This window comes from Geotrypetes seraphini, chromosome 11 (assembly GCF_902459505.1).
Source record: "Geotrypetes seraphini chromosome 11, aGeoSer1.1, whole genome shotgun sequence".
NCBI classification, from domain to species: Eukaryota; Metazoa; Chordata; class Amphibia; order Gymnophiona; family Dermophiidae; genus Geotrypetes; species Geotrypetes seraphini.
Window position 1 is genome coordinate 9,303,948 of NC_047094.1, and position 17,118 is coordinate 9,321,065.

The 17,118-nt window shown below is 45.5% G+C and overlaps 1 protein-coding gene across 4 annotated transcripts in view; it reads left to right on the forward strand.

Moving 5' to 3' along the window:
• Positions 1-10,005: 10,005 nt before the first annotated feature.
• Positions 10,006-17,118, forward strand: part of SREBF1 (sterol regulatory element binding transcription factor 1) — a 55,581-nt gene continuing 48,468 nt past the window's right edge. For 2 of the 4 annotated variants that reach the window (XM_033914048.1, XM_033914049.1), the window contains exon 1: positions 10,006-10,306. In XM_033914048.1, coding sequence (XP_033769939.1) covers positions 10,198-10,306 — 109 coding nt within the window. In that variant the 5' untranslated portion in view covers positions 10,006-10,197. The remainder of the gene's footprint in view (positions 10,307-17,118) is intronic. The other 2 variants (XM_033964050.1, XM_033914047.1) reach the window with 1 other exon arrangement.

A 17,118-nucleotide genomic window follows, 5' to 3' on the forward strand; every position in this document is an offset into this window, starting at 1 on the left:
CAATTGGCAAAATCATTTCAGCCTGAAGATCCCATACACATATTGCACTGATATGATACAGACATTTAAATATTTGAAAGGTTTCAAATCTTTTCCAGAGAAGGGAAACTGGTAAAAAAAAGTAGAGGAGGTTGAAGGGTGGTAGACGTAAGAGTAATGCTAGAAAATTCTTTTTCACGGAGAGGGTGGTGGATGGCTGGATTGCCCTCCTGAGGGAGGTGGTGCAGAGAAAAACTGTGATGGAATTCAAAAAAGCATGGGATGAACACAAGAGGATCGCTAACTAGAAAATGAATGGGCAAACTTTCACGATCGGAGATGGTTTGGATAGGCTGGCATGAGCTTCAACGGTAGTTGGAACCTAAGGACAGCACCGGGTCTAGGGCCCAGAAATAAGAAAGAGAAGACATTTTAATTTAATCATGAAACTGTAATGTATGTGATTACAGGGCAGACTGGATGGACCATTCAGGTCTTTAGCTGCCGTCATTTACTGTGTTACTATGTTACAGTTTAAATTGAGCATGGATATCTGAAGAGCAAACTAAAGGAAGGTGAGACTAGCTGTAATGAGAAGTGAAAAGAGGAAGCCATAGCAAATGAAATAGACGTTTGAAATTTTGCACAATCTGCTCAGTGCTGCTGAAATATATTGATCTTTATTTTAGGGTGAAGCGTCTTTAGCCACCCCTGAAATACCTTCTTCTAATGATTCTTCAGGCCCTCTGAAATGCCACCAAATGTTCAATCAAATTTCATAACATTTGGCTTTATGCATCCAAATCTTCATCGGGTCACTTTATGAGACTAAACTAAACTAAACCTTAAGTTTATATACCGCGTCATCTCCACGGATGTTGTGGAGCTCGGCACGGTTTACAAGAACTTAAAATATAGGAAGAGAAGGAAAAAAAAGGTTTACATGAACTTATATATAGAAGAGAAGATTAAGGGGGGATAGAATTACATTTTAGTGAATTGACAGGTTTTCAGTTGCTTGCGGAATAATTGGAGGGAGCCCAGGTTCCGCAGCGGGGTAGTAAGGTCGTTCCAAAGGCCTGTGATTCTGAAGAGAAGGGATTTTCCCAGTTTGCCTGCATAGCGAATACCGTGTAGAGAGGGGAAGGATAGTTTATACCTTTGGGCGGTTCTGGTAGAGTCAGGACTCGAGGAGTTATAAGATAGTGGGATTAAGGGAGGAAGGATGCCGTGAATGATCTTAAAAACCAGGCAGGAGCATTTGAAATGGCGAACTTGTCCCTTGCTGTTCACCACCTAAGATAAGTACAATACATCTCTTCAAGATTCTTTTAAAAAAAAGTTGATAAAAAAAAGTTGTTTAAAAAAAACAAAAAAAAGTTGCAAAAGCAGAAAAACAGTTGAAAGTTTAGCCTAATTTATTATGGAGTTAACATAATGTCTCATAAAGTGACCCGATGAAGATTTGGATGCATAAAGCCAAATGTTATGAAATTTAATTGAACATTTGGTGGCATTTCAGAGGGCCTGAAGAATCATTAATAGAAGGTATTTCAGGGGTGGCTAAAGACACTTCACCCTAAAATAAAGATTTTGGTTAGACCTTCTGTCTAAGCCTAATATAAGAATTTATTATAGAGCTGAAATATATTGAACATGGATATCTTAACGGCACTCCCGCTCAAGCCACATTTATGCTAAGTTAAATTATCCATGCTACTGTTCCACAAAATAGTAACATACCACATATTGTCAGGCAGCCTGTTATAGGGGAAGGTTATTAGAACAATATTTTTTTTGGGGGGGGGAAAATTAGCACCAGACACATCCTTGACTAGAAGGAAAGAATCACTCTGGTTATTGGATTGCAGCATTTTCCTCTAGGTTGATTAGGATTTTATATACCGCCTATCAAGGTTATCTAAGCGGTTTTTACAATCAGGTACTCAAGCATTTTCCCTCTCTGTCCCGGTGGGCTATGGAGGACTGAGTGACGGATCCCGCCGTTTCCGACTTTTTTGCAACCGTGGCCACAAATGTATATTTGTTTCTGAAAACCAGCTACAGTATATGTCTGATTTCAGTTACTTATATTTTCAACTGATTTTGAGATAGATTTGTGAATCAGGCCAGTCATCTAAAAGTTCAAAACTCCCATAGTTAATCCATGCTTTTCCTCCACAAACATGGCAAAAATGACATTTCTCTCAGCGGATAAACAAGGTTAATACAGGAACTTTAAAAATAGTGATGGGCTGGAAACAAATTCATAAAATAAGATTGGGGGGGGAGGGGACAGCATGACCTGCCAACAAAACAGAAATCGTTGATCACCTTTTATGAAGCTGCATTAGGCTTTTTTATCGCTGTCCACGGCGGTATTAGCTCCGACACTATGAGCGTCAGAGCCATCACCGCCACAGCCGGCAATAAAAAGGCCTAACACGGCTTCATAAAGGGGGGTGTGGGAGGTAAATTATACAAAAACATTTTGTTTCTTAAAATTCTAAATAACCCTGTGAATGGTTAAGAAACTTAGGGGCTCTTTTACTAAACCGCATTGGACATTAATGTAGGCCAGGGATCTCAAAGTCCCTCCTCGAGGGCCGCAATCCAGTCGGGTTTTCAGGATTTCTCCAATGAATATGCATGAGATCTATGTGCATGCACTGCTTTCAATGCATATTCATGGGGGAAATCCTGAAAACCCAACTGGATTGCGGCCCTCGATGAGGGACTTTGAGATCCCTGATGTAGGCCTAACGCAGCTTAAAATGGCATTCTGCAGGGCACATACAGGCATCCTTTGCTAAGTGCCAAATGTGCACAAGCTAACTTTTTTTGAGGGGGGGTGTTTGGGGGCAAGGAGTAGGCATCTCTTGTTACCAGAATAGCACATAAACCTGTACCGCCTATGCCTGGGGTAGGCAATTCCGGTCCTCCAGAGCCACAGGCAGGTCAGGTTTTCAGGATATCCACAATGAATATGTATGAGATGGATTTGCATGTCCTGCCTCCTTGAGATGCAAATCTATCTCATGCATATTTATCGTGGATAGCCTGAAAACCTGACCTGGCTCTCGAGGACTGGAATTGCCTACCCCTGGCCTATGATACATGCTAATGTTTTTAAAGGCAACATAAACTCTTGGTCATTAATATGGAAAAAAGCCATTTGTATTGCTGCAGTACAAATCCACAGTTTGGTAGAAAGACCCTTTTGTCAGATGAGATTTTAACTCTGTTGTACAAATGTTACTGTTCTATGTGCTGAAATGTACCTTGAATGAGCTTTAAAGGAGAAAAATGATCCATTTTGTCTTGCTACACAATACTTGTCAATGTGATTGTTGCAGTTGTCCAGGTCTCGCCCCGTCTGGGTAGGCAAAACTGACGTTTCAGCCATCGTGCTGTGGCGTTCTTCATGGTGTGCTATGGGGTCTGCAGTTTGTCTTTATATATAGTGGTTCCTCAAACCTGATTGGCTGGGGCTTGACGTGATCGAGGCAGGAAAGTCCATTGGTCACAAATTTGAATTTTAAAAATGTCCCTGTAAAGCTGGCTTGAGCACCTATTACACTTCTCCCTCCGTATTTGGGCCGGTTCTGCCCCTAACCCCCACTTCCCCCCAGTTATTTTAAGCCCCTTAAGCCTTACCTGGTGATCTAGCGGGTTTTCGGGCAGGAGCGATCTTCCCACGCTCCTGCCCCGTGCAGATCGCTCACAGGAAATGGCTGCCTTGAGCTCCCGTAGTCTCTCGAGCCATTTCCTGTGAGCGATCTGCACGGGGGCAGGAGCGTGGGAAGATCGCTCCTGCCCCGAAAACCCGTTAGACCACCGGGTAAGGCTTAAGGGGGGGGGGGGGGCTTACAGGGCTTAAAATAGCCCCAAAAAAGAAAAAGGAATTTTAGGTTTAAAATCGCAAATAAGTGAATCCGTAGGTACGGAACCGGGAATACGGAGGGGGAAGTGTATATATATAAAGACAAATTTCAGACCTCACAGCAAACCCTGAAGAAAACCACAGCATGAAGGCTGAAACATCGGTTCTACTTAACCAGACATGGGGAGATCTGGGCAACTTCACCAATCATGACGCCAGCCATAGAAGCCTAAGAGAACATACGTATCAATGTGTCTGTGGCAGCTATAAAAAGCCAAATGCTGTGCAGATTTTTTAGAATAATATTTGAAAGGGAAAATGTTACAAGGAGAATATCCAAAGTCCTAAAAACTGGTGTAACAGAGTCTAGCAGAGGTGTTAACATTGTCACTACCAAAGCACAGACTCTGGTGGGCCTGTCTGTGTAGCTAGCATGCCTTCGACAGACCTGGTATGTTTAATGGGGATATAAACTGGCTAATTGCACTTTCTGTCCCCTCTTTATATATAATTTATGCCTCATTCTTTGTACCATTTGTGCTTTGGAAAGCTTTGACCTGACCTGTAGTCTGGCTGGACAGTAGACCTGGCGTTACATTACCAACAGCAAGAAAACATGAGGGCACCAGCAAGGACTGGGAGGATCGAAAGTTCAGAAATTAGCACAAGATAATGAGTACTTTATAGAACCCAACCTCTCACCTTCTTATATTTAACAAGAGTGCTCCAGCTGTAGTGAATGTGACAAATCCGTCCCAGCAGAGGTGTATCCATGGGTGGGCCTGGCCCACCCAATGTGGGCTCAGGCCTGTCCACCTCCCCCCTAGCCTGTGCAGCCTCTATCTTTCCCTCCTTTCCCACCCCGTGCAGCCTCTCCTTCAGGCCACCAGCAGTGGATCCTGCACGTTGCCAGTGGCTAATCCTGAAGCCTTCCCTCCGACACTTTTGCATTAGAGCGAAGGCTTCTGGGTCAGCCACCGGCAGCATATAGGACCTACTGCCAGTGGCCTGAAGAGGAAGAGAGAGGCTGCACAGGCTTGGGGGGAGGAGGAAGGGAAAGGGAGAGGCTGCATTGGCCAGGGGGGTTGGCAAGGGAGGGAAAGAGAGAGGCAGCTGCCGGGATTAAAAAAAGGTACTGGGGGGAGGGGGGTCCTGTCCCGTTTTGAGGGAAAAAATGGTCACATTAAGTATGAGGAAGGACTAAAAAGGTTAGGCCCCTTCAACTTGGAAAAGAGATGGTATAGAACAGGTAAAAGTGAATTGATTTTTTACTCTTTCAAAAATTACACAGATTAGGGGACACTAAATGAAGTTACATGGGAATACTTTTAAAACAAATAGGAAGAATACGTGAATAGTTTAAGCACTATAATTGGTTTCCAGAGGATGTGGTAACAGAAGTTAGTGTAGCTGGGTTTTAAAAAGATTTGGACAAGTTCCTGGGGGAAAAGTCCATAGACAGACATGGGGGAAGCCACTGATTGCCCTGGGATTGGTGCCATGGAATGTTTCTACTCTTTGGGGATTCCACATGGAGCACTGGTACTATTTGGGCTTCTGTAATCTTGCTACTTTCAGATTCTGGAATGTTGCTATTATTTGGGTTTTTGGCAGGTAGTTGTGATCTCGATTGGTCTAGGGTTACCAGATTTTTGTTTCTAACAAAAAAAAAAGAAAGACATGTCCCTGGCTCATTTTACCCCGCAACCCCAGTCCCACACAAACCTTGTCTCTTCAGGGCCGCATCTGCGCATGCGCGGATAGGACGCGATGATGTCACACAGATGCGACCCCGAGCTCAATGGTTTTCAAAACTCAAACAAACTGCCAGGTTTTGAAAACCCGTTCAGACACCTGAACATCCCTCTAAAAAAAGGACATGTCTGGGTAAATCCCAACGTCTGGTAACCCTAGATTGGTCACTATGGCAACAGGATACTGGCCTAGATGAACCAATAGTCTGACCCCTTATGGCTATCATTAAAAAACAAACAAAAAAAAAACCCCACACAAAAGATATGTCAAGAAAAGCAATAGCAGAGGTAGTAGCCAGAAACAAAAGTGAAATCCTGTTTTGTCACATCCACTGTTTTCCTAAAAATAATATTAAGGCCCTAGAACGGCAGAGCTTAAGAGGAAATTGAACATCTATTTATATTTGTGTGCAGTCAGAAGGAAAAGGTATTTAATAAAAGACCTTTGCAATGTTGATATGAAAGAGAAGGTGCCTTTCGATAGGTGAATGGGGAGAGTGGTTTTTATGTAGTGGGTGATCATCTGCCATCCTTTCAGAGGCAACGACAAAAAGGGAAGTATTTTATTTTCAACACACTATGTAAGTCTTTCTTAATTTTCTATACCATTCTCCCAAGAGAACTCAAAACGGTTTACACGTATTTATTCAGGTACTCAAACATTTTTCCCTGTCTGTCCTAGTGGTCTCACAGTCTATCTAATGGACCTGGGGTAGAGAATAACACATAGACAAATGTTTCCCTGTCCTCAAGGGGAACTCATTTTTTCGTCCGGCCCTGCGAGTTCTTTTCCTGTCCCTGCCCCATTCCTGCAAGTTCCATCCTCATCTGCACAAGCCTCAAACCCTTTAAAATCCTAAGTGGCAACGTTCTAGAGCTCATATTGTGATGTCATAATGCCTCATTCCACCAATGCCTAAGCTCCGTCCTCATCTGCACAAGCCTCAAATGCTTTCAAATCCTAAGTAACAACATTCTAGAGCTCCGATTGTGATGTCATAATGCCTCATTCCACCAATGCCTAAGCTCTGTCCTCATCTGCACAAGCCTCAAACCCTTTAAAATCCTAAGTAGCAACATTCTAGAGCTCAGATTGTGATGTCATAATGCCTCATTCCACCAATGCCTAAGCTCCGTCCTCATCTGCACAAGCCTCAAACCCTTTAAAATCCTAAGTAGCAACATTCTAGAGCTCAGATTGTGATGTCATAATGCCTCATTCCACCAATGCCTAAGCTCCGTCCTCATCTGCACAAGCCTCAAACCCTTTAAAATCCTAAGTAGCAACATTCTAGAGCTCAGATTGTGATGTCATAATGCCTCATTCCACCAATGCCTGAGCTCCGTCCTCATCTGCACAAGCCTCAAACCCTTTAAAATCCTAAGTAGCAACATTCTAGAGCTCAGATTGTGATGTCATAATGCCTCATTTCACCAGTGCCTAAGCTCCGTCCTCATCTGCGCAAGCCTCAAACCCTTTAAAATCCTAAGTAGCAACGTTCTAGAGCTCAGATTGTGATGTCATAATGCCTCATTCCACCAATGCCTAAGCTCCGTCCTCATCTGCACAAGCCTCAAACTCTTTAAAATCCTGTGTCCCAAGCTTGTGCGGTTAAGGCAGAGCTTACAGGAATGGGACAGGGACAGTGCCAAAATTTGTGGAAACAGAATGGGGAAATTGTGTTCCTGTGGGGCTGGGAGTCCAATTTGTCCCTAGGGCAATGGAGGATTAGGTGACCTGCCTGAGGTCACAAGGAGCAGCATGAGTTTGAACCTACAACTGGAGAGTGCTGAGGCTGCAGCTTTAACCCCTGTGCCACCCTGCTTGCATTTCAGCACCTAAGACCCTGGCACAGGTGGAAAATGCACCACTGGCCCCCATTCTCAGCTGCAGAGCCTTTCAATAGACTTTTTGGCAGGAGCAATGCTCTCTCCTCCTTTTTCTGCTCAAGATACTAGTGTGGCCTGTCACCTGAATTAATTCAAGAAACATTTGGCAAAAGCCTGAATGAACAGGAGAGCCGAAACCTTATTTCCCTGCCCCCTAGAACCAAGGAATCAACACGTCCCACGGCTCGGACCAAGATATGACGTAATGACAGAGCTTCGCCGATGATGCACAATCACCCCACCAGCTCCTACTCTCCCATTGGTCGAGCCTGCCTCGTTCTAGAGGCGGGGTTTCTTTCTGCGAGTCAACCTAACTACCTGTGGAATGTCCCTCCTGCCTCTCATCTAATTGGTGGGCTGGAGTAGCCCCGCCCTCTGAGGAGGAGATCCTGTATAAGACGCTCTGCCTGAGCTTGCGTCGCCCTCTGCGCGCCGGTGATCACCTGTTTGCGCTTATAGGGCTCGTGCTGCAAATTCCCTTTAAATTGCAAACGAATTGTTGGTTTCTTGTCCTTAAAGTCGTTTGCACTGCAGAAAGACGCCTTTGAAACGTGCATTAGACGTGCCCTGCCTTAATGCTCTTATTGCAACTGCAAGCAGAGCCAGACTTTCCCAAATTGGCTGCAAACAAAAGCGTTTTAAACTGAACGAGGTGCTGCTGCGGGCTGATCGCCCTTATGCATTTTCAGCTGCTTTTTATAGGTTATGATTATGCAGCCTTTTGGACACTATGCAAAAGCTGGATCTGCTGCGTTGAATCACCGGTGCCCCGTGGAACTAGTGCATTTGGGGCCTTCAGCAGTACCGGCAATAATGGCCATGGATCCTTAACCATCTATCAAAAGTGATCAGATGGAAAGAAGGAGAGCTGGGGCCCTCGGGCATTGTCCTGTGCTTCCCAGGGTCAGCTCCCCCTCCCCTTCCCAAGTCACACACTCCAAAAGCTGTCCCTGAGAAGTGAGAATGACTTTTTTCCATCCCTGATCTTAACAGAGATTTTGGCAGTTGGAACCCAAGCACAGTACCGGGTAAAGCTTTGGATTCTTGCCCAGAAATAGCTAAGAAGAAAAAAAAATTAAATTGAATCAGGTTGGGCAGACTGGATGGACCATTCGGGTCTTTATCTGCCGTCATCTACTATGTTACTATGTACTAAGTAGTGTTCTAAATAACAGACCAGTCTTAAGCCTTGCTCAAACACCCTGCGAGGGAGGAAGGAAGGAGCCCTCTTCGGAGCCAACTTTTCCAAAATAACAAGAGTGCTACACTCAACCCAAATGAATGCTCCCCCTTGTCAGAGATGTTTCAGGGATGTCCGAAACCTGAACAACTTGTATTAAAAAAACCCTAACAAAACCTCCACCTTTCATCTTAGCTTTTTTTTTAGGGAATAATACAGTTCTTGACCTTTTTTCCTAAAATCAAGCCCTTTGGGTTCAGCTTGAGAATCTCCACCGAAAACACCCTTAACCGTCATTGTTAAAGTAGAAAGATTAAACATGCACAATGGGGAAAAAAAAAAGAAATGCAAATATAACTTGCCCAGAAATAGCTAAGAAGAAAAAAAAAAAAAATTTAAATGGAATCAGGTTGGGCAGACTGGATGGCCCATTCGGGTCTTTATCTGCCGTCATCTACTATGCTACTATGTTACTGTATGGTCCCAAATAGCATTCTGTGAATCTTGAAAAGCGATGATCCTTTTTAGTTCTTGATGCAAAAGTGCTCTTCATTTTTTCTTTAGGGCCTGTCCATTCATTCTGAGCGGTGGAAAGGGACTGGGGTGATGTTTGTAGAGCTCTGCTACGTTGCTTTGGGAATGCAAAAATCTATCCAACCCTACTCCCCCCCCCCCCTTCAAAACACTCCCATCGGGGAGGTAGAAAGGGTTAGGTTGCCACACACTGAGATCAATAAACGCATGCAAAGCCCTAGTAAAAGCAGTGAAGTGAAACGGTATTACTGCAGGCCTCTAACGGAGAAATTGCAAAAATAAAATTACGGCGAGGGTTAAATATCGCACAAGCGGAGAGTCAAAATGATAAGCAAAAGTTAAAGGAAAAGGATTCTTGCCCAGAAATAGCTAAGAAGAAAAAAAAATAAATAAATTTAAATTGAATCAGGTTGGGCAGACTGGATGGACCATTCGGGTCTTTATCTGCCGTCATCTACTATGTTACTATGAAACTTTCCTCAGACAACATCCAGGGAAAGTGAAATATTGCAAAATTCGTCTTGTCATTGAACAGGAGCAAATACAGTCATCCTGATTAAGCAATTCACATTTCTTACACGTCTCACCCTGGGGGGGGGGGGGAGTCCATCCCCTGCATCCCTGAAACAGAGAAATTGTTAAAGCAGTATAATAATGGGGGGAGGGGGGTGCAAGCCAGTCAACAGAAGCCATCGTCTGCAAGTGCATGCGTTATCCGTCTCCGGGTCCGGTTGCACTGACTGTGCATCGCTCCTAGCTGCCCAGAGCCCGGGGAGCTGGTCCCAGCCAGCTGTCAGTCAGTGCCGGGGGAGGGCACTTGGCTCTCCTGGGCCCGCCTCTCCCTGCCCTGGTAGCAGGTTTGATCCTCAGTTTTACTGGCCAACTTTTCTGAGTGAGGAAAGGCATGGGAGCAGCCTGCTGAGAGCAACCGATTGAGGGGCTTCCCGGCCGGGCAAAAGCCAGCAACAGATCCCGGGATGAACCAGCTGGCGTTTGACGAGGAGACCTGCCTGGACAACTTTGACCCGTCCCTGGCTCTCCAGGAGGCCAGTGACATAGACACAGCCCTGCTGAGTGACATTGATGGTAAGGCATTCTCTCCGCCGCACGGTTTCTTTCAAACGGGGCTTGGGCGGGTTTTTTGGCCGGGCCAAATGCTGCAATTGTGCAATCCAGGGAGATTTCATGCTGGGGCTGCTTTGGGTTCAAGCCAACGCAAAGACGCGTCTGCCTGGGGTGGCAGCGTTATTGAGGGGTGCTGGCAAGAGCGTGGGCGTTGCAGCTGCCCCTGGCACCGCGCCAGCCCTGGAGTTATGTTGGGCTGTGGCCCCGCCCCGTCGCCGACGTCACCGGGGGTTACTAGCGTTCATTCCCTCCAGGGGACCAGTTCACAGGACTTTGCAGAGATGCAGATCCCTCAAGCTTTGCTTTTCTAGAATAAGTGATAAAATAAGATGAGCAATTTTAGTCCCCTTAACATTCTTTTAAGTTGTCGAGCTTAGAAATCTTTTTTTTTTAAAAATTGATGTTTAGAGACGGGTGTGGCTATTTCGTTTTCGTATTTCGATACCACTTATTCAGGTAGTCCAACATTTTGCCCTATCTGACTAACTTGAATGTTTGACCTCACTGATTATTCCTGCCAGACTCTCCTTCCAATACCGCTATTCCAGTCCTTTGTGTAAATGCTAGGGTGAAATATTTCTCTGTGGGAAGGAAATCTCTTGCTAAACAGAAAGTGATTGGAGGACTTCTATACCACCTTTCTATAGTTATGCAACTCCACGCATATCTGTCCTGGCAGGCTCCCAATCTGTCTAATGTACCTGGAGCAGCGGAGGATTAAGTGACTTGCCCAGGATCACAGGGAGCAGAATGGGATTTGAACCCACAACCTCAGGGTGCCGAGGCTGTAGCTCTAACCACCGGACTACACTCTCCTCCAATACAATATTACAAGTGAGCCAAGTCTAGAACAGTGAAGCCATTGTGACATCACTGCTGAGGTTGGCTCTCAGGCATTGGAGGAATGAGGCATTATGACATCACAAAGTGAGCTCTGGAATGTTGCTACTCTTTGGGTTTCTGCCAGGCATTATGACATCAGGGAAAGGGATTGGGACTTGTAAACCACCTTTTTATAGTTTTACAACCACACTCAAAACGGTTTACATACAGGTATCCCTGTCTGTCCCAGTGGGCTCACAATCTATCTAATGTACCTGGGGCGATGGGGGGATTAAGGGACTTCCCAGGGTCACAAGGAGCAGCACAGGATTTGAACCCACAACCTCAGGGTGCTGAGGCTGTAGCTCTAACCACTGGGCCACACTCCTCCAATACAATGTTACAAGTGAGCCAAGTATAGAACAATGAAGTCATTGTGACATCACTGTTGAGGTTGGTTGGTGGAATGAGGCATTATGACATCACAATCTCAACTCTGGAATGTTGATACTCTGGGTTTCTGCCTGGCATTGGGACATCAGGGAAAGGGATTGGGAGTTGTAGCCTGCCTTTTTGGAGTTATACACCCGCACTCAAAGCGGTTTACATGCAGGTACTCAAGCATTTTCCCTGTCTGTCCTGGTGGGCTCACGATCTATCTAATGTACCTGGGGCAGTGGGGGGATTAAGTGATTTGCCCAGGGTCACAGGAAGCAGCACGGGGTTTGACGTAGCAAGGATGAGAGGCGTCCCTCCCCCGCCCCCACCCCCATCCGCTCCTTCCCTGCTTCCTCCTACCATGCGCGCTAGCACCCATCCTGCTGCTTGCGCCAGCATTGGCGCTTCCTCTGACGACCCTTCCTAGGTACCGGGAATGTTAAACAGATCCAGGGGAAGGGAAGGAGCAAGGGGGCTGCCCCCACCAAGACGGCACCTGGGACCCCCCCTTACCATGCCACGGCTAACCACAATGCCGCACTAACGCACATTGTTAATGCAGTGTAGTTAACCCTTTCAGGACCAAGGGACCTATTTGTCCCATAACTTTAAAATCCTATAAATTTTGTTTGGGATAGTCTACAGTTCTAAATTTGATATGTACGGATTCCATAGGATACTGCCTTTATGTAAACAAACTGGTTCCGACATTCATTCATTAGCGTCGTTGCCAGATTGACGAGAAGATTCACTTGCCACACTGTCCATAAGCCAGAAGTGTGATTTTTTTAAATAAAAATAATGATATTTCACCAAAAAAAATCAATTTTTTGGCATCTGCAAGCCCTTTTTACCATAAAAATGTCGTCAAAACCACAAAAATTGGCCTACGATCCTTATGGTCCTGAAAGGGTTAAGGAGCGATGTTTTCCTAGTTTAAGGAGTAGGCCCTAATGGTTAGTGCAGTGGTTCGGTTCCCACCGCATCTCCCTCTGACCCAGGGCACGTCGTCCAACTCTCCGTTGCCCCAGGTACAAACCTTACGGCCTCTTTTACGAAACCGTGCTAGTGGCTGCTGAGCGGCAACAGTCCCGAAGCCCTTTAAATCTCTATGGGCTTCGGGGCCATTAGCGCAGATCGTGAGCCCACTAGTGAGAGAGAAAGTGGCGGAATGAGATCAATTTTAGGTCTAAAGGTACAGAAGTCCTAGGGCTGATTATTGAAGAACTGGACCCTTAAACAAACACTTCAACGTGAGTCAGCTTTAGGCTCGTTTCATCAGGAACCAGATGAATCTGTAATATGATTCAGACGTTCAAATACTTGAAGGGTATTAACGTAGAACAAAATCTTTTCCAGAGAAAGGAAAATGGTAAAACCAGAGGACATAATTTGAGGTTGAGGGGTGGTAGATTCAAAGGCAATGTTAGGAAATTCTACTTTACGGAGAGGGTGGTGGATGCCTGGAATGCGCTCCCGAGAGAGGTGGTGGAGAGGAAAACTGTGACTGAGTTCAAAGAAGCGTGGGATGAACACAGAAGATTTAGAATCAGAAAATAATATTAAAGATTGAACTAGGCCAGTTACTGGGCAGACTTGTACGGTCTGCGTCTATGTATGGCCGTTTGGTGGAGGATGGGCTGGGGAGGGCTTCAATGGCTGGGAGGGTGTAGATGGGCTGGAGTAAGTCTTAACAGAGATTTCGGCAGTTGGAACCCAAGCACAGTACCGGGTAAAGCTTTGGATTCTCGCCCAGAAATAGCTAAGAAGAAAAAAATTAAAAAAAAAATTGAATCAGGTTGGGCAGACTGGATGGACCATTTGGGTCTTTATCTGCCGTCATCTACTATGTTACTATATGTTATTTAATCCGTCTAATTGTAGCATTCGTGTTTATGGTGTGCAATCTGTTGGTTTTTATATTTGATGTTGGAACATTATATGTCACTGAGCGGCAATTTCTCTTGGATTGGTGGAATACTAATAACCTAGACCCTCTTTTACAGAGGCAGCAATCACTCTGACGCCCATAGAGATTCAGTGGGCATCAGGGCGCTTTCCATGCCTTTGTAAGGAACATGGAAACACAGACTTGTGTCCCATTTTGTTTCAGTGGGGAGATACTTACCACAGCGGACTTTGCTCATTTTTACTTGCTAAAGAAGAGCTACCAAATCTATTCTCATGAGAGGCCTCAACACTGCTGATCAGTGATCAGTCTACATCAGGGGTGTCAAAGTCCCTCCTCGAGGGCCGCAATCGTGTCGGGGTTTCAGGATTTCCCCAATGAATTTGCATGCACTGCTTTCATTGTATGCTAATAGATCTCATGCACATTCTTTGGGGAAATCCTGAAAACTCGACTGGATTGCGGCCCTCGAGGAGGGACTTTGACACCCTTGGTCTACGTCAATGATGCCCAGTCCAGCAGTCTGCCTTCAGACTTTTTACTGTGTGAGGTGGGCATTTCCAAATATATTCTCTTCGTCTATTGAGAAATGCTTTGGCCTCCAAGCCAGGTGGCTTTTCCTCCCATCTTCTTCCCTCTTTCTGTCCTGAGCTTGGGTAAAGAGGCAGAAAGCAGCAACAAAAAATAAAAACCCAACAGAATGATGTTGAGGGACACTCCTAGAGGTTGCCACTGGCCCCTGGGCTTTCCATCGAAGAACTCTGGCTTAGTACATTGGGCTTGGGGTCCAGTAGAACTTTCCATTAACCCTAAGTGTGGCTCTTTCCCCAGTGCAGACTCTCCCTTTAACTTCCCAGAAACTTGCTGCTGGCTGTATCTCTATAGCATCTGGTCTGTCTTTTCCAGAGAAAGGAAAATGGTAAAACCAGAGGACATAATTTGAGGTGAATCAAGAGCAATGTAAAGAAATTCTACTTTACGGAGAGGGTGGTGGATGCCTGGAATGCGCTCCCGAGAGAGGTGGTGGAGAGGAAAACGGTGACGGAGTTCAAAGAAGCGTGGGATGAACACAGAGGATCTAGAATCAGAAAATAATATGAAATATTGAACTAGGCCAGTTACTGGGCAGACTTGCACGGTCTGTGTCTGTATATGGCCGTTTGGTGGAGGATGGGCTGGGGAGGGCTTCAATGGCTGGGAGGGTGTAGATGGGCTGGAGTAGGTTTTGACGGAGATTTCGGCAGTAGGAACCCAAGCACAGATCCGGGTAGAGCTTTGGATTCTTGCCCAGAAATAGCTAAGAAGAAGAAGGAACCCCTCCCCCCAACAAATTTTCAGATTGAATCAGGTTGGGCAGACTAAATGGACCATTCGGGTCTTTATCTGCCGTCATCTACTATGTTCTAACCACTCCAGTCGTCTCTCAATGAGCTCAAGACAACCTTTGCCCAAACTCCAGACTATTCTTGCAAACTGTGTAAACAGCAAGGGAGTTTGGGAAGCATTTGGACTGATCTCACTAAGACCGGTGCGGAGACATTAGCAGCCAGAGGGAAGGGGTAAAATGCGGACCTGACGGAACTTGCGGATCTAAAACCGCACGTCCTTAAAAATCTGAGGTCCGTGCCACTTGTAGTTAGTTTCTGGCTCTGACAGACCTCAATGACAATTTAGCGCTGACGGATCCTAATACTTTTCCCTCCCTATGCTGAGATGGATCCGTCAGCGCTAAATTGTCATCGAGGTCTGTCAGAACCAGAAACTAACTACAAGAGGCACGGACCTCAGATTTTTAAGGACGTGCGGTTTTAGATCCGCGAGGTCCGTCAGGTCCGCGTTTTACCCCTTCCCGCAGCCAGACTGGAGCTGTTTGGTGAGCGTAGATGTGCCCACAGAACTGTTTGTCCTGTGGCTGCAGTGGACCATCCTTGGCGTGTCTGATGGATTTTGGTTTGCGATTCTGATATTAGCCACATTTCCTGATGGAGCTTGCCCATCCTTGTCTGGGGCAACTAGAGGAGTCTTCCATGTGGATAGGGGTGACAGTGTTGGCAAACCAAGCATACACAAGACTTGGCGCTCAGTGGCCCGCAGTGGACATTTATCTTTCGTACCCTCACTTAAGACTATTAGCACTTGCCGCACAGTAACTGCCCCCCCCCCCCTTACTTGGAACTCTTTGCCCCTTCATATCAGGGAGGAAATAAACTTGGAGAAAATGTCAGGGGGCTTTGAAATGTTTCCTGTTCAAAGACACCTTTTGAGCACTGATTCGAGCCCATCTTCACGCTTCCTCTTGTTTTCCCCCGATATGTTCTCGTTTCTTGATTTTCTTGTAGTTCAGTCTTTGTCCGTGTAATTTGTTTATGTTTTTTTTTTTTTTAATTTAATTTTATATCGTATATCGCCTAGAATCCAATGATAGGCGATTAATCAAATTTTTATTAAACTTGATCTGATACTACAACCAGAACCCCTTCAAGAGGAAATTCAGCCTCCTGGCAGGGCTGCTGTTAGATATTCTAGATAAGAATCTTAACCTTGCAGATTCATGAGTGGATAAATGAAAAAGCCTCAGCCCCACCACTCCACCGCTGTAATATCTTGTTACTGCAGGAAGAAATTACGTGGTGCTTGCCACGTGATGATTGCACCACGTAATTTCTTCCCGCAGTAACAAGATATTACAGCGGTGGAGTGGTGGGGCTGAGGCTTTTTCATTTATCCACTCATGAATCTGCAAGGTTAAGATTCTTATCCAGTATACACTTTTTATAATAGTTCTGGACTTATACTGGAATAAGGACTACTGAAAGTAGTGCCATAGTTCTAGTTAGATATTCTAGACCAGTGGTTCCCAACCCTGTCTTGGAGGACCACCAGCCCAATCGGGTTTTCAGGCTAGCCCTAATGAATATGCATGGGGCAGATTTGCATGCCTCTCACTTCCATTGTATGCAAATCTCTCTCATGCATATTCATTAGGGCTAGCCTGAAAACCCGATTGGCCTGGTAGTCCTCCAGGACAAGGTTGGGAACTAGTGTTCTAGGGCCCAGGACAGAAAGCTGGAAGGGGCCTCAAAGCCTATCCAGCAGATGTGGCTTCTTTAGCTTAGCTTCCTGGAGCGTGGGAGCCCAGGGGGCAAGTGCCCTGTTCTCTGAGGATGCAATGTTTTGTGGAAGTCCTGCTTTTTTCCTTCATGAGGAAATGTGATTTGGATCAGGGCATGAAGTACACATTTCCCTAGTGCTGATGCTGGGGAACAGGAGTTAGTCTGAAAGGAAAGCCATATTCAATGATGTCCTTGCAAGCCCCCTCTCCTTCCTTTTTACAAAACCATAGCGCGGTTTTCAGCGCTGGCTGCGACGGTAACAGCTCTGACGCTCATAGGAATTCTATGAATATCAGAGCTGTTACCAGCTGCGGCTGGTGCTATGATTTTGTAAAATGGGGGTGTGTATGTGGGGGGAGGGAGGGGAGTAAAAGAGGAAGGAAAGAAGAGTGTTTGAAGCTTTTTTTCAGTAATTAATGACTTATTTATTATTCAGATTTATCCCATGCTTATATGCAAGGGTAGTTCAAGGCAGTGTTCAAGGCCTGTTT